At 37.3% G+C, this 17,373-nt stretch overlaps 1 protein-coding gene across 5 annotated transcripts in view; it reads left to right on the top strand.

Moving 5' to 3' along the window:
- The window catches only part of VPS13C (vacuolar protein sorting 13 homolog C), a 74,254-nt gene that overhangs the window by 52,549 nt on the left and 4,332 nt on the right, over positions 1 to 17,373 (top strand). For 4 of the 5 annotated variants that reach the window (XM_019280879.3, XM_020583462.2, XM_020583461.2 and 1 more), the window contains 20 exons: positions 53 to 217; positions 561 to 689; positions 1,268 to 1,401; positions 1,669 to 1,795; positions 2,700 to 2,935; positions 3,258 to 3,408; positions 4,212 to 4,352; positions 5,383 to 5,464; positions 5,554 to 5,623; positions 6,056 to 6,167; positions 6,489 to 6,602; positions 7,061 to 7,197; positions 7,472 to 7,553; positions 7,767 to 7,880; positions 8,141 to 8,216; positions 8,789 to 8,952; positions 9,493 to 9,538; positions 10,569 to 10,692; positions 11,336 to 11,450; positions 17,136 to 17,227. In XM_019280879.3, coding sequence (XP_019136424.3) covers positions 53 to 217; positions 561 to 689; positions 1,268 to 1,401; positions 1,669 to 1,795; positions 2,700 to 2,935; positions 3,258 to 3,408; positions 4,212 to 4,352; positions 5,383 to 5,464; positions 5,554 to 5,623; positions 6,056 to 6,167; positions 6,489 to 6,602; positions 7,061 to 7,197; positions 7,472 to 7,553; positions 7,767 to 7,880; positions 8,141 to 8,216; positions 8,789 to 8,952; positions 9,493 to 9,538; positions 10,569 to 10,692; positions 11,336 to 11,450; positions 17,136 to 17,227 — 2,411 coding nt within the window. Of the gene's footprint in view, positions 1 to 52; positions 218 to 560; positions 690 to 1,267; positions 1,402 to 1,668; positions 1,796 to 2,699; positions 2,936 to 3,257; positions 3,409 to 4,211; positions 4,353 to 5,382; positions 5,465 to 5,553; positions 5,624 to 6,055; positions 6,168 to 6,488; positions 6,603 to 7,060; positions 7,198 to 7,471; positions 7,554 to 7,766; positions 7,881 to 8,140; positions 8,217 to 8,788; positions 8,953 to 9,492; positions 9,539 to 10,568; positions 10,693 to 11,335; positions 11,451 to 12,261; positions 15,054 to 17,135; positions 17,228 to 17,373 lie in introns of those variants that run through there. The other variant, XM_020583463.2, reaches the window with a different exon arrangement.

The following is a 17,373-nucleotide window of genomic DNA, read 5'->3' as shown; positions in this document are numbered from 1 at the left end:
TTTCTTCTAAGCTTGTTGTTGATCATTTGCTCAAATTCTCCTTGTTCAACAGGTAGGAGTTAGCATCAAAATGAGCAGTTTCAACCTTACCAGGATCGTTACCTTCACTCCGTTCTACACAATAGCAAACAAATCTTCTCTGGAACTTGAAGTTGGAGAAATTGGTCCTAATGGTTCTCTTCCAACTAATAAATGGAATTATATCTCGGCTTCAGAGGTAATGTTTCATGTTTTTTGCTTTTGATGTCATTGTAGACAAACAGCTGCTCTCTAGGCATCACTCAAGGGAAGAGCAGTACTCTTATGGAAGCTGTCTCTTCTGGTGGCATGACATGGATATTTCACATCCCAAGGGAACTTGAACAGCACAGGTTGCATATGTTGGTAGATTAATCAAGTCCTTCAGTTTAGGTAACTTTGTAGATATAGATAGGTTAATCAGGAGATACTTAGGTAAGAACTAAGGCATGTGAAATAGTCACAACAAGCCTGTTTGTTTTACTGCTGGGTTACTATATTAAACATATATGAAATGTTAAAGTGTACTTCTTGTCTTACAGTGTCTTCCATTCTGGCCTGAAAACTCATCAGGTGAACTTTGTGTAAGAGTAGTTGGCTATGAAAGCTCATCCAAACCATTCCTGTTTAAAGTCCAGGATAATGGTACTCTGCTGAAACTGGAAGAATTGGTGAGATTGACTTTGTATGGTCTGTTTTTAATACTCCATTTTAGCCCCATGGTAGCTTGACGCACTGAAATCATCAAGATGAAAACCTTGTGCCTTAAGGTGTGGGTACACTGCACTTCGTTTAGTTCTGTTGCGTTAAAAGGGTTCTGAATCAAGTTTGCAGTGGTGTTAATGTTTTCTGTGTAGTCAAGTTGATTTACTTGTGACAAGCTTAGAGGGGAACTGAACAGCCCTACTGCTGTTAAGTTACAGCGGTATACTGCACCTCTGACATCTGGGCTTTTTGCAGAGGGTATGTCTTGGGTGCCTTCAGTTTGTTTAAGTAGGCAACAAAAAATGCATTATATTTTAGGATTTCTTATAAGCTCTTACATGTTGGAGACACAGTTCATGGCTAAATTAATTTATGACTCAAATGAAAAACCTTGTAATTTCAGACCTCACCCTAGCCTAGCATTAGGGAATGTGTTTATAAATGTACCATGTTCAGACAAGTCTTTGGAGATAATACTTATTATAGTTCTAACTTGAATAAATGCATAGAGCAAATATTGGGCTTTGTCTGTCTTCCTCTCCAGAATGGGGGTTTGCTGGTAGATGTGAATGTCTTGGAGCATTCTACTGTGATAAGTTTCACAGATTACCACCAGGGGGCTGCCCCAGCTCTGATTGTTAACCACACCCCATGGGACTCTGTCAGATACAAACAGAGGTATGTGAAAGAAACAATTCTTCACTGGTTGTTTAACCAGGGGATATCCTGGTTAAATATCACCAAGACACCTATCACGGGGATATCACCAAGAGCTGATGAACCTACAGCTGGACTTGTCTGGGGTGAATAGTTTAAGCCCTTCATGCCTCACCCTTGGAGGTTGGAGGGGGTGGAGTATTTAGCACTGGGATTTGTTTGCACCACTTCTGTCAGTGCCTTTAACCAGTGGATGCTGTTATTTTCTCCTTTTCTTTTAACCTGCAGTGGATTACAAGAGGAAATGGAGTTGAAACCAAGGCAAGTTTGCCTCTTTGCCTGGACAGATCCAACCAAACCAAGAAAATTGTCTTGGGGCTACTCCCAAAGTTTTGGTGAACATGATCTACTCAAGGTAAATTTCATAAGGGGAGAAGTAAATGCTGAACTAATTTAGGACTATTCTAAGATTAAAACTATCTGAGAGAAAGCGTCCTTAGTAACTTTGCATCTGTCTCATCCTGTAGGAGACTTTTTAGCTACAGTCAAGCAGCAAGATTTTTGATGTTTAGATTAAATAAAGTCCAGTGTGTTTGTCTCTAATTAGCTGCCCACTTGCACCTTACACTAAAATGAATTCTTCAGAGATGGCTTGGTTTTTCCGTTGAGTAGCACAGAGTTAACAAAACTTTAAAAATTTAGTAGCTAAAAGAAGGGGCAGGAAAGCAAGCTTGACAGAACCAATTACACTGTGCTTTACTGTATAAGCCCTTTCTTGGGTCAAATTTTTCATGTTTAAAAATGATTTTAGTTTGAAACCAATTTCCTTACCATGTAATTATGGTTACATCCATGATTCTCTGGGGCTTTTGGGAAAAGGGCTTTAATTATCTCAATTTTGCCTTACAGATTAAAAAATAAGGAGTATCTGTTTTAGAAGAGCACAGATCTTAATAATTGTCTGGTTTTACTGTTTCATGGTATATGATTAATTGCTTTCTTCTGTCATCACGTAAGATTCCAAGCCTTTTGCTTTGCTCTGAAGGCCTTTTTTCCCCTCATGATTTCCAATATTATTCTAAACCACAAATATTGCTGGAATGTTTCGTTTACAAAAGGGGGAAAAAAAATATCCCAACCTCCAACATTTTTAGTGTTAGGATATAAGGTTCAACCAAGTCAGCACTTGGTGCAGTGAACTGAACAAACAGAAAAAAATACTGAATTCTGGTTTGTGTGTGTCTATAAACTTGCTTATAAACATAGAGCAACATCAGGGATTTTCTCATGTAGTATACTTTCTTTTTCCCCTCGTACAGGATGACTGTGGCCAGTTCCCTTACAATGCAAATACTCAAATTCACTGGGTGTCTTTCCTGGATGGACGCCAGCGAGTGCTGCTTTTCACAGATGATGTGGCATTGGTTTCTAAAGCACGACAAGCAGAGGAGCTGGAGCAACCTGATCAAGAAATAAACTTGTCAATCCATAGTCTTGGACTTTCTCTAGTTAACAATGAAAATAAAAAAGAAATCTCTTATATCGGAATTACTAGGTACTGCACATGGAAGTGTAAATATTCCTTTGAAAAATCAAAATTTGATAGCATATTACAATTTCAGTAATAGAGTGGAAGGGGACATGTTTCAAGTTATATTAAGAGAAACCTTTTTAATTAAAATTAAGTTTTGATTTACTCCTATTGTGGAATTAGAACCAGTAGGATTTAACTGTCTCCTTTTTTAGGTTATATTAAAAAAAGACATAATAGGTTTTTTTGAGCCTGAGAAATTAGAAAAAATATATTTTATATGGTTTGCATACACAGGAAAGGTATAGGTACTCTGAAATTGTTAATTTTGTTATTTGTCTTGTAGTTCTGATGTTGTTTGGGAACGGAAACCAAGGCAAAAATGGAAACCATTTAATCAAAAGCAAATAAACCTATTGGAGCAAGCATATCAAAAGTATCTCTCCAAGACTGCTTTCCAGGGTCCTGGTTGGCACAAACTGGACAGCAATACTGAGGTATGTATTGAGTTTCAGTGTTTAAGTGTTTGCAGAACATGTGCAACAGTTAAAACAGGTTTCTGTTTTGCTAAGCTGGGGTAGATGCTGTGTGAAGAGAAACAGAAACAAGAGGCAAGATTTTTATTTAAATAGTTACACATTTTACACAGTAGAATGTTTTTGTCTTGTGGGGATACTGAGGCAGTACTGAGGTATTATCCAGACTTGTATTGCGAAGTGAGAATTTCAAAGAATTTTTCTTTTGTGTGGTAGAAAAGGTTGCTTGGTGTCTGCATGTTAGTTGTGAACCTGTATTTGCTTTATATACCCTAAATTCTTCGCAGTAATTTTGGTTTTATCTTCTTAGTAAGGTGCAGTTCCCATTACTTGATACAGTAAAGGAGTCGGCAGTGTTGAAGGACTCTTGAAATGAATCCACTTTCCTGAGCTTGTTACATTAATTATACATACCTGTATGCCATGCATAAACAGTGTATTCAAATGGCTAAGTCCAATACAGCCATTTTATAGTACCATAGTCAGGCTTGTTTCTTGTATCATCCTTTCATTTGAAAAGCATATATATACCCTCAGCTCTTTGAATACTTGAGGTTTGACCATTGCAGTAGTTATCGGACTAACTTGTGATTTTTGCTACTTACCATGCAGATAATTAGATAGAGAAGTTCAGTAGCCTTGTGATCTGATAATGAAATAAAGAAAAACACAGCATTTATTTGCTAGTCTGTTAACTAGCAATGTAACATTCTATTGTTTCCCAAATTAAACTGTACCTTACCTCTGCTTTCTTATATCTGCAGGTGAATTTTAGCAAGTTTCCAATGGAAATGCGTCTCCCAGTCAGATGCAGCATCCGCCGTAACTTCCTGTCAGGAATTCAGGTTGAATTCAAACAGTCACCGCACCAAAGAAGCTTACGGGCTCAGTTGTACTGGCTGCAGGTACCAGCCCTCCACTGGTTTAGAAACTAAATAGACATGTAAAGGCTTTGATTTTATTCATTTATGTGGAGAAGTATCTCCAAATCTTATGCATGTGGTGCTCTACTCACTGCATCAGAGTAGCAGGGGTGCTGTGATGGAAAAGTACTGCACAAATGTCATCCCAGGATTTTGCAATAGTATGGAAAAAATTCCAAAAAACTGTGGGCTAATGTCAAGTAGGGTGCTATGATGGAGAGTTTATTTCTAAAGAGCTATGTTTTGCTGTTTCAAAACAAAGACCTCAACCATTTTCAAAATTTGTTTACTATAGTTTTTATACCGAAGTGTAACATTATTCTACAGAGTATATCTAGAGGTTTAGAGGCTTTTAGTACAAAAACTAATGGGAAGTAGAGAAGAGACATTGAAATATGCTGAAATAGCATGCAATAATGTATCTACATGTAATATGAACACTGAATTAATGTGGAAGTCTTGCAGCAGATCAGCATAGTCCAGTCAGTACTAATAGTGTTGCTAAATTTGCCAGTAGAGCACTTTAGCTGGTCCTAGTGAGAAGCGTTCAGTGCTGGAGGGAAATAATGTTGAGTCATCATCACTGCCATCTTCATCTCCATTTTCTCCCTTCACTGAGGACCCTGGTGCTTTTTCTGACCAGCTGGTGGGGAAGTTTGCTCTTTCCTTTTATCTTTCATTTAGTTTTTACTTTTGCCTGAAGGTAGTTTTCACTATACAGTCAACGTATGCCATCAGCTGCACGCCTTGTAAGTGAGTCTTTGTGGGTGTGAACCTCTCTAAGCATCCCTTGTGAAGTACTTGCAACTGTCTGACCTTTTATAACTAAATGAGTAACATGCCATGATGATTTCAGAGTAATCATTTCGCTCTTTCCTCCTTCCACCCAAATAAGTAGGACGTTCTTCTTGAGCACAATTTACAAACAAGTTTCTCAAGCCTTCTAAAATGGGAATTGTGTTTGATTTTCATGTCACTAAAATATTCCTGTAATTATGCAATAATTTTTTAGGTTGATAATCAATTACCAGGATCAATGTTTCCTGTTGTATTTCACCCTGTAGCTCCTCCCAAGTCGATTGCTTTGGATTCAGGTAGGAGAAGGCCTATAGTAATATCAGATTTATTCAGCCTTGAAACTAGGAGCTTGGCAACTTATTTTTAAGTGTTTTTTTCTCTTTAGAGCCAAAACCCTTCATTGACATCAGCGTCATCACTAGATTCAATGAATACAGCCAAGTCCTGCAATTCAAGTGAGTGTAACAGTGTATTGTAATTTGATTTTAGAGATGTAATATATTTTAGAAGGGAACTTTAGAAAAAAGGTTGTTCTCCTATCCAAACAACTCTTAACTTTGGATTGAGTTTTTAAATGTCTCCAGTGAAAAACCATTGTTCCAAAAGGAATTTACTGTTAGAAAATAAGAAAGTCCCCAGACGAAGGGACTGTTATGCACATTCCTTTGTAATCAGAATTATTTCCTTCTTGTACTACAGTATCAGAGTTGTGTCTGTTTGCTGTACAGAGCTGGCCAGTAAGCATTTCTAACTATAAACTGACAGTTGATATTGTGGACTGTAAATCTTAATATGTGACATTGCATAGGAAGACTTCACTTGTGTAGAGTAAGCATGTAATATTTAAGTTAAATTTATAAAAGTCTACACTGTTTTTCACATTTTAGGTACTTCATGGTTCTTATCCAGGAAATGGCACTGAAAATTGATCAAGGATTTTTAGGAGCACTTAGTGAACTTTTCACTCCGTCTACAGACCCAGAAGCTGAAAGACGAAGGGTAATGTATGAGAGAAACCGATTTTTGCTGGAATGGGACCTTAAATGATTGAGGAATGTAGGTGAATATCAATATAACATAAAATGGAAAAATCACCCAGAAGTTTTGTGTATGTTGTGGATTGGTTGTTTTTTTTTCTTTAATCCTTGGATTCATTAGTACACTCCTGTTTAAGTAGTTAACTGTACTTGACTATGACTATTTTCTCTACTGTTTATTTATATATCTATAAAAACATATTTAGATACAATATGATTAAGTGTATTAGATATAGGTGGGTGAGATTAACTTCTTTTTTTTTTTTTTTAATGATGATACCAGTCTAAATTAATTCAGCAAGATGTGGATGCACTTAACACTGAGCTAATGGAGTCTTCCCTAACAGACCTGTCAATGCTCAGCTTCTTTGAACATTTCCATATTTCTCCAATTAAGGTATGCAGTAGAGAGGTTATTGGTTAATCAAACATCCAATTAGTTCATTACAGTAAATACATCCCTAGTGGGGATTTTACATTCTCTAGAGTTTAATACTTTGTTGGAAAACTTCCTTTGTTGCCCACGAGTACAAATAGACCTTTAACCATAACTAAGTGGGAAGAATCAATGGGTATAATAATGCTGAAAGCAAGATAAAATACAGGCCTGAAGGTATCCAAGTAATGTATCATAACTTGTATTAAAATACACTTTCATGGGATTACCATCATGTCTCTCTTGAAGCAGTTAGGTTTTTTTGGAGCAAGGGAAGAAAAATCATCAGTAGTAGAAATTACAGCTTTCTTCCACTTTCACCACTGATTTTTTTGCATGTGCACCATGCAACCTGTCTGCTCTGGTTTGGCTTTTCTTTGGTCTTGATTTGTCTTCTTTTACTAATTCTGCCTTGACAGTTGCATTTGAGTTTGTCTCTGGCTTCTGGTGGAGAAGCATCAGATAAGGGGGAAGAAATGATAGCCATCCATTCTCTGAATTTGCTGTTGAAAAGTATTGGAGCTACTCTAACAGACGTGGATGATCTTATTTTCAAGTAAGTGAATAAAATTGGCTGGGGTCGTTTGGTTTTTTTGTTTAATTCTTTGACTAAAGCTTTTGTACACTTAATAATTGGATCCATGGTAAACTTTGCTGACTGACTCTAGTATAAATTTATACAGCCTTAGGGGAAGGGGAGGAATGGAGGGAAGATGGGGTTTGGGATCCTTTTTAAGGCAATAGGTCTTCAGGATTATCTGAAGGAAAGCAGAGAAGTATTTGAATGAGGAAGGGTATCTTTAACTAATGTATAATTACTTGTCTTTCAGACTTGCTTTCTTTGAAATTAAATACCAGTTCTACAAGAGGGATCAACTGAGGATGAGAGTTGTTAGACATTATAGTGAACAAGTAAGCTTATTTAGTCAAGCCTTTGTGTAAAATTTTGAGTATGTACCTTAAAGAAGATTTTATTTTTCTTCACCAAATACTTAGTTGGGTACTCTAATACCTTACTTGGGTAGTAAATTAAAAAATGTACCAGCCTTGGTTTCTGATGTGTGTGACAGCAGCTTGTAACACTGCTTTTGTTTTTTGCCTTTTTTCTTCCCTCTCATCATTTAGTTCCTGAAACAGATGTATGTTCTTGTACTTGGATTAGATGTTCTTGGAAATCCATTTGGTTTAATCAGAGGTTTGTCTGAGGGAGTCGAAGCTTTCTTCTATGAGCCGTTCCAGGTATGACTTCCTTTAATTGTGATTTTTAACTGTGTCTTTATAGAAGGCTGATTGCATGTACTGGTAGGATTATAGTTTTGGTGTCACTGTACTCCACACCCTGAACAGGCAGGCAGCAGTCATTTTTTAATGTGAGCTTCAAAGAAGTAACCTATTCGAATGGCCTTACATGCATCGGTGTAAAGGAATTGCTAGCTTTTCTTGAAACAGATGCATCAATTGCATAGTTTTCTGCTATTCATAATAAACTTCATTTTCAGGGTGCTGTTCAAGGACCTGAAGAATTTGCTGAAGGCTTTGTAATTGGTGTTAGAAGTCTTCTTGGGCACACAGTGGGTATGTGTCATACTGTTCTTCTTTTGGTAAATTCCCACGTTATTTTCTATTTTTCTAAATACCACGAGTATTTAAGGTTGTCATACTGTTGTCAGTATTTGTGATGCAGATCATTCATACATAATTTACCTGAGTCCATTTAAATGTCTGTTTGTAGATTGAGCAACCAAAGTGAGAAACATTGCATATATAACTTAATTAGTAACATGCTCTGGATAAATAAAAAGCATAACTTCAATAGTCCGGAGAAGCCTGAGAAATGTTCTGTTACAATGACCTTAGATTTTTTTTTTAGCTATGTCTTAACAGTAATTAGAGAAAGCACTCTTTCATCCAGTGTAGTATATAACATGTAGTGAAGTGATGCAGGTGTTCCCTATTGCTGTTTCTATGGGTATCAGACCAGGTTCTGGAGTCTTCTCATGGACAACGTGTGGTATTGCTCTGTGTAAATTCATCATATCTAAACTGAATATGAAGGGAAATTGCTATGAACTTCTTGGCTTCCTGTGTGTTGTCTACTCTTAAGCTGTGAAAGCACGTAACTTTTGCTTTGTGCCCTGTTCCCTCAGGTGGGGCAGCAGGGGTGGTGTCCAGGATCACTGGTACTGTTGGCAAAGGCTTGGCTGCCATTACTCTGGATGAAGAATTTCAGCAGAAAAGGAGAGAGGAAATGGGTCGGCAGCCAAAAGACTTTGGGGAGAGCCTGGCCAAAGGAGGAAAAGGCCTGTTACGGGTATGGATTTGGAGATGAGTGTTTGATGTGCCAGTGTGGGATCCATGCTTGAAAACTACCTGCTAGAAAGTTTTGTATCTTCTTTGTCAGTACATCAACTAAACAGAAGAGACAGGCAGTGGGTGTGGAGGAGACTCAGTATAGTGCATCAGCTGTAGAGTTTGAGGTCATGTTTCTGGTCAGCCTGAGGACCTGAAGTTAGGATCTTGAACAGGAAATAACACCAATTTCTCCTGTGAATTGTATAAATAAATAAATAGTTACTCATGCTCAACAAATGTGTTAGGTAATTAAAATAACTGGATCCTTTCTTGAATGACAGAATTGACTGCAAGGTCACGTCTTTCCCTCAGTTATAGTTTTCTTAAAAGTACAGAGTAAGAGAAAAAAAAAGCCAAAAGCCCTAGCTAAACAGTGTTTCTGATACTGAACTTTACATTATAAAGTTTTAAAATAAGGATGCGAGACAACAGGCTGCCTAGCTGGACTGACAGCATTCCAGTTTCTCATTAATTATTAACTTAATTATCTTTGTTTTAGGGTGTTGTTGGAGGTGTCACAGGCATCATCACTAAACCAGTAGAAGGTAAGCATGAAGGCTGCACTGCCCAGCTAAAGTGGTTTCTCAGTACTCTGCAATTTATTTTGTAACGTTAAGAAATATCAATCTAAGTGTGATGATGCTAAGGCATAGCAAGATTTTTATGTTTCTTATTCAAATGTGAACTTACACGATGATTTCCTCAAGTATCTTTAGATCTGTTATTGGCTTTACCACCTTTTAAAACTTTGTATGAGTTAAGAAGTGGTTGTCTCTGTGATGTTTTTTGTTAGGCCTGCTGTAGTACTCAATTTGTTGTCTGAAGCCAGAATAAAGGTAGTAAAAATAATAAAGTAAAAATCACCAACTGAAAAAATTTTTTGTGACTCCAAAAGTCAGAGAAATCTTAAAAAGCAAATTTGGTCTTATGCCTGAAGTCAGTATTTGTTCCTGTTACTTCATGAATATGACAGATATAAAAAATACCCAGGATAAAATGCCTCTTACTAATCTTAAAGTCACAGTGATGTAAATGTTGGGAGTCAATTGTTACTGTGTGGCATTTTATAGCTTTTGGGTGATACTTTGATATATAGTCCTTGTCTCCTTGGTGGATGAACACAGCTGCTTTCTGAACACTCCTTTGACTGATCCATAGTTATATATCACCAGGCCCATGTAACTTTGACTTAGAAATAGTTAACTTCTATCATACTTGTGCATCTTAGTGTCTTCAGAATATTTTGTTATTACTGTTAACTTACGAAAAATTGATGTATGGCCTGCCTATAGTCCAGACTGAAAGTGTGAGAAGGAGAATCTTGATGACATCTCAGTTCCGGGCCCTTCAGAGGCTGGTAGGGTATTAATGAATAGTGATGTGTCTGAGCACACCAGGAAGCAGTGGGTGACTTTCCCCAGACAGCTCTTTGTACAATGGGACTCTGCAATCAATGGCTGTGGGCTGTGTCCAATACAAAACAGTTCCCCTGTAGCAGTAATGGTTTAATTCTGTTGTTAGTGTCTTCAAGTAGGTCATGAAAACATTTATTTTTCTGTTTCCTTTCTTTTAAAGGGGCTAAAAAAGAAGGTGCAGCTGGATTCTTCAAAGGAATTGGAAAGGGGCTTGTAGGAGTGGTAGCCCGCCCGACAGGAGGCATTGTAGATATGGCAAGCAGTACCTTCCAGGGAATTCAAAGGTACAGTGCCAAGAGGAGGTTTTGAAGTACTCCCCGTGCTGGATACCAGGTGGTAAAGTGCTCCAGTAGTGCCACGCGATTATCTGTTAAATACAAAAAGCAGGATGGATGATATGTGGGGTTGAGAAATGTCCAGTAGCCTGTAATAGATGTATTTTATGATGATGAGGAAATTGCTGCTTCAGAGAACATGTTGCAGAGTTGAAGTTCAGGTAGACAATAACTAATCAGTTTTTTCCTTTTGCTCCTTCCCCTGATGACAAATGTCAGTTAAATTTACTATGAAAAATAGACCACTGAAATTTTCAGAGTAAAACTTCTCAGTTTGAAATTTGGTTAGCAATGCACATCAGGGGCTCCATGTGTTTTAAGGGACCTTTGGATAGTGTGTTAATAAACTTGAGAACCCTTACTAAATTATCTGCATTTGGGAATAAAGTTCTCAAGCTTATTCTGTAGCTGTTTAATTGGCTACTGCTACTTTTGATTTATTATTATCAGTGTGTCTTTACTATTTACATCTGCAGGATAGGCAGGATGTGTAAGTGGGATGTGAGGCAAGTGAAAGGGTGACTTCTTAAAGGTGTATTGATGAAACTCAGGATTGTATGAAGCTTACCAGAATCCTCTTGCACTATGGTAGGGTGGCAGAATCAACGGAAGAAGTGTCAAATCTCCGTCCCCCGCGCCTCATCCGTGAAGATGGCATCATTCGGCCCTACAACAGGGTGGAAGCTGAGGGCTATGATTTATTTGAGGTATGTTTTGCATTGTAAACACTGTTAAAATTCTCTAGCTTCCAGGGTTCCTAAAGGATTAAGTTGCAATCAATCTGCAGCAGTCATTATCTGAAGTAAAATTTGCCCCAGCCTATTTCATAAGGCAAGCCTGGATAGCAGGGGAGGCCCAGTGCTTGGAGTAAGCTGAGTACAAAAAGGAAACTGCAGCATTGCTGTTATATGGTCTTGTCCATTTTATGTTCTGTAATCAATTCTCATGGTCTGGAAGGAGGTAGTAGGATTAAGAATTATTAGGATTAAGATTTAAATATGTGGCAAAAACTCCATTTTGATAGTTCCAAATTTTTTGTTTTTATAACAAAGCTGAGGTTGGTTTACAAACTAAGCAACTTTTAAAAAAGATTAATAGAGCTTGAATTGTTTGGTTGTATCAGCACTTCAAAAAACTGCATGAATTTTCCAACTACCACTGTTTGGTTTTTCCTTATGTTATTCATACTAGCAATCTGTCATAGCTACAGGCACTGTGTGGACATTTAGCCTGCTTTCTCATGTGGATGTGCCTAACATATGGAAGATGAATAACATGAGTTTTCAAGTTCTAGATAGTCAGAATCTGGTTAGTTTGTATTTCATAATTCATGTTCTTAAAACTTACCTTTAAATGGTTATTCTATTGCTAAAAAGGTAGTGTAAAATAGCTGCCTATATTAACATTTTAAGACCAAAACTTGGATATTTGCTACTTGCTTGTAGATGGTCTTTTAATCCTTATTCCCTGTTCTATTTCTAACATTTCTTTTCTTTCTCCTTCTCTCCTGGCATGCAGCAAGAACTGGAATAATGGAGTAAACATTTTCCATATTTATTGTCTATTTCTGTCATGGTTTTTTTATTTGCCTTAAGTATTTAGATAAAGGGCATGATTGCATTTACCATCCTTCTCCCCTTCATCCATATCTTTTCTGTGTAGCAGTTGAATAAAACGGTGTTTCATGTTGTCCAGTCTAAGAAAACAAACTTGAATAATCATCCTCAGTAAGATTAGATGAGTGACTCAGATGGGAGAGACAGGGAAGGTTTCCTGTATATTTGTTTTTCTAGGGATGCTTAGCTCCTTATGAATGGCAGCAACAGAAGGCACCTGGAAAAAAGAATCACAGTAGATTAGATCTGGAGTTCATTTATTTATTGGTGTTCTCCTAGAGCTAAGAGCGTTGGACAGAGGGGGAGAGCAACATCTTGAGCAATATTTAAAATAGTGATATTGAGTGGAATTTCAGGGAAAATGCTTATAATTTCATGATCTAGAAGTACTATTTTCATATAAATGCTGAGAAAACCTGTGCTTGTGGTTTCTGTACTATACCATAGGCCTGTCAGCTGCGTATCTGCTGACCCACTATGCCTTCAAGTTACTATTACTGGTTCTTTATGAATATTTCTCAGTTAAAGTACACAGCCAGCTTAGCTGTCTCTGGTTTTCGTTCACAGAATCTTCAGAGGCTTTGCTCTTCAACATAAATATGTGTAAGCTTTCAGCTGTTAACAGGAATTTACACACATACACACACACACATATATATATTTTAAAAAAGTACGTGTATATATATATTTCTAAACTAAGGGATGCCATAAATTTCATTACTAATACAGCATCTTAGAAATTAGCAAGCTAAGCTTAACAAGCTGTTGTCAGAGCAAATTTTTCACCTATCATATGGGAAAAAATGTTGAACAGAAGCATCTTTGCTGGTAATGCCTTTTAGAATTTAATGGTCAATTTAAAATTGTTCAAAAAAACATTTAGTGAATTTTTTTGGCTGATTAAATGAAATTAAGTTGTGATATACTAAGCCGACCAAATTTTTTCTTCTTGAGTTTTGGTTTTTTTTTACTATGTTTTTTACCCCTAGCAAAAAGGAAAAGGTGGCACAGTCAACACAGAAAATTTGATACTATGCAGTTCCTCCACATCTAGTATTTGTATTTTTTCTTAAATGGAAAAATGATTGGAACTGGATACAAACCAGGAATAAATCCTCTGTATAGTTCACTAAATATAGTTTGTTTCTTTCAACGAATCACTTAATGAAATACAGGAGAGGTTTAATTAACTGATTTTGATTTTTGTGCTAGAGGTCACTGTTGGGAAGGCTTTGTTTTCTAATGTAAATTAGAAGCAAGACAGGACAGTGTCTTTACATGAAATTGGATATTTAATGAAAAAGGTGAGTCAGAAAGTCAATTCTATGTGCATTTACAAATTTAATCACAGTAGGTCTAAGTGCTGTTTATTTTTGGATCAGTTTTGATCCTGTCTTACAAGTAGTTTAACCAGAACCCACACCTTCTCACCTACTTTAACTAAATTTAATGCTTATGTCCTTTTGAAAGAAATACAGGCTCGCAGAGTGGAAACTTTGTAAAGTTACCTTAAGGAACAGATGTCTCAATACCATCCAGTGATTGGATGGAAAAATGTTTCACTTAATTACTTGTGTGTGAAATGCAGGCATTAGAGCTTGTCTTAGGAGGAGTAAACATGTAGGTTTTAAAAGAAAAGGTACTTGTTCCACAGGGAAGCGGGGTTTTTGGTACAAACTGAGGACTGTACCAGGTGGAGTAGATCAGCTCACTTGGGTAAACTTGTTAATGCAGTTCCTTGTGGCAGAAGTGCTGCACCCAGTGTATGTGGGCTGTGTAGGGATGTGCTCAGTCAGTTCAGAACCCGAAGGGAAGTCGGATCTGCCGTGCTGCGGGCCGTGCCTCGGCTCATGGTGCGAGGCTGAGTGTACAGGACGTGTTTTGTTAAATAGAAGCACACAGGATAGCTGGAGATCTCAAAGGACAAGTAGGGCAGCTCGAGGAGAATTGTTTTCCAAGGAATGAGCTCTCATGAGTTTTAATCATGTCTGAGGAGTGTTTAAGTTGAGGTTTGCTGGAGCAGGTGGTGGGAGCCTTTGGCGTGGCGGGGCTTTGCTGTGTGCTTGAAGGGACTGTGCCCGGTGAGGGGCTGCTGCTCACCCAGCTCCTCGGGGCTGGCATGATGTCACTCATACATTATTCAATGCCCGTGGCATTACTTTGTTTCATTTCCCAGTTAAAGCATGGAGCTTTATAAAGAATGCAGAACACCTCATGAATAATTGAGGCAGGGTGGTGAGACAGTGTTGTGTGGCAGAGCGTAGACTATGCTGGAAACTGCAGATTCTATTTCTGGTTGACTCACTGTTCTGCTGTGTAAATTTGCACTGGTTCTTTCATTTCCACGTAAAATAAGAATGAGTTAATTTCTTCAAAGTACTCTAGTATGCTCATAAAAATAACAGCTTTTGATAAAGATGTCTGAATTTTAAGAGTGTGCAGATCATGGAGTAATTAACATCAAGTGCAACCCTCTTTCTACATAATCTATCAGGTGTATTGAGAAGAGCTCTGAGAAATACTGCATCTTTTAGGCACAGGCCTCAGTGGGAACTCTTACTTTGGTAACATATTGCATGTAAAATCTAAAAATACTATCGGGATTGTTTCTGAAGTTATGAGAAACAGGCTTTCTTTCCAAAGCTTTGAGTTTGAATAGAGAAACATGCTTATGAATAAATCTGTTTAAATATGTGGCATGTCTAAATTCTTCATATTCAACAAAAGGATCCAGAATATGGATTGCAGCCTTTGAATTACAGTCTTCACATGGTGGTGGGTTTTCTATTTCTTAAATTTTTTACTTGTTTTTGAAACAGCTATGGGTCAGGTATAAATGTGAGTTCATATTTTCATTTTAGTCATATGCTGCCATGTTTCTTCTAATGTTTTGAAGACACATTGAGATAAGCAGTCTTTCTGGTGTCTTTTTTTCCTTTCATGTACTTTGTACAGTTTCAGAAATTTTTAAGATGGTAAGAAAGGAATATTTTTTTATAGAAGATGTTGGTTTACCCTATGGTTTTGGTTGCTGAAAAATACTGGATTAAAATGTATTTCAAAACATGACACCACTAGAGAGCAAGTCCAGGAAAACACTGTGCTGTTGATTTCAGCTCTTGAATATTCATCCACTTTTGAGATTAAAGGATTTTTTGGAGTCAGTTGTGATGTATGATGATGCTGTAAGATATTTGTTGAACTTCGAATATATGAAAATAAAATGCAAATATAAAAAAAAGTTGAACCTTCTTTTAATTGAGTCTTATGTAAGCTGATCTTTCAATTTTGGTTACTCAAACTGCATAAACCTGTTGATCACACACAGCTGTGGAGTCAAGTGGAGCCTCTATGGTCATCTCATTGGTTTTCTGGGTCCATTTATGGAAAGACAAAAGGAAATGGCTATTTACAAGAACTAACTGAAAACATACTGAAGGTTTAGTCCTTTCTCTTTAGCTCATTGTTATTAGTTTGTCAGAAACAACTCGAGGAATTTACTGTTATAGAGGCTGAATTCCACAGTAACAGCTGTTAAATGAACTGAAAGTCATCTTACTTTTGCTCTGAAGAATATCAAACTAATTTTGGGGCACCCCTTTGCAGGCACTTGCTAAAGGTTGATCTGAAGTGCAGGCATTCTGCACCCAGGCATTCTTCCTTACTTTTCCCATGTTCCTACGCAGGAGCTGCCCATTTTCCCTTAAAACAGGTTGTATCATAAAAAAGTGGTTGTATTGACCTAGAGGGTACAAAGCTAATGTGCATTGACTTTATGCTTATATAACTGTCTTGCTAATTTTTGCTAATTAAACACTATTTATAAGTGTATTTTTAAAAGACTTTTTGCATATTAGCAAAACCAGTAGTTGACACAGATTTATTCTCATACCCACTTTGAGGCTGGGTTCCCACTGGTAGCATATTATTAATTTCATACTTTTATCTTTTGCTGCATGATGTTTTTATGTGCATTCCTTCCCCACAAAGACATTCAGGTGTCACTCAGTAAGTCTTGCTGCCTTTAATCCAGTGTTATTGGGAGCTTGATGTGGGGATGACTGTGAGCCTGTCTTCTGTGCTGGTCTGTGTTGTTGATGGAATGTTGTAATCCTGGTGACATGCTCTAGGAAACATTTTAGTTTAGTCAAAGAGAATGTACAGAATGGGAAATCTGAAAAAAAAAAATCAGTGATTAATTGCCCGAAAAAAATCCTAGGAGCACTTCAGTGCTTTATTTCAAAACTTTTTCTAGATTTTAGGTTGTCACTTGAGTTGTAGTTGTCTAATCAAAACATGATGAGTAATTTTGTCTTGCACTTTCATACACCTTTGTGTATTTTGGGTGTTGCAAAGTCATATCTACTCAGTGCTTCAGAAGCCTGATCTTGAGGTGCATTGAGAATTTGTACCTTGGTATCTTTCTGAGGGTCTGGGTCATGAACCTCATAAGGGTACATGACCTTTGCAGAGTTTTCACTCCTGAATGAAGCCTGCAGCGTGGGGTGTAGCACAATGAACATTATTAAACAATTACTGGTGCAGGAAAGAAATTAAAGCTGGAGAATTAGTCTGATACAGCAGTGTCAGTGTCCCACTGTTGAGTGGAACGGATCAGACATTTCAGTGACTCAGCTGCAGGACTGAGACCTCTGTGTGACTTTACAGAACTAACAGTGAGGTAACTTTTCAGAAGGCTTTTGAATTCAAGACACCAATTTCATTTGATTTTCTTTTTTTGTACAGCCCCCAAATTATTTTTTGTTTCTGTTTCAGAAGCTGCACATCAGAAAGTTGGAAAAAGAGGTGTATCGATACCACTGTGCAATTCCAAGAGGCAGAAGAGCAAACCTTATTGTCACCAACAGGTATTAAATTTTGAATGCTTTCTAAGGGTTTGACATGATTTCAACTTGGGGATTAGACCTATGGCTAAGTCTAAACTGATTGCTATTCTCTGCCTACCTAGTTTCCATCTCTATTTTCTTCTTGATTTTTTTAGTATTTTATTTTG

Source organism: Corvus cornix, chromosome 10 (assembly GCF_000738735.6).
Source record: "Corvus cornix cornix isolate S_Up_H32 chromosome 10, ASM73873v5, whole genome shotgun sequence".
Classification (NCBI taxonomy): domain Eukaryota; kingdom Metazoa; phylum Chordata; class Aves; order Passeriformes; family Corvidae; genus Corvus; species Corvus cornix.
The sequence above is the reverse complement of the archived record's forward strand: the minus strand, read 5'-3'. Positions and strand labels throughout refer to the sequence as shown.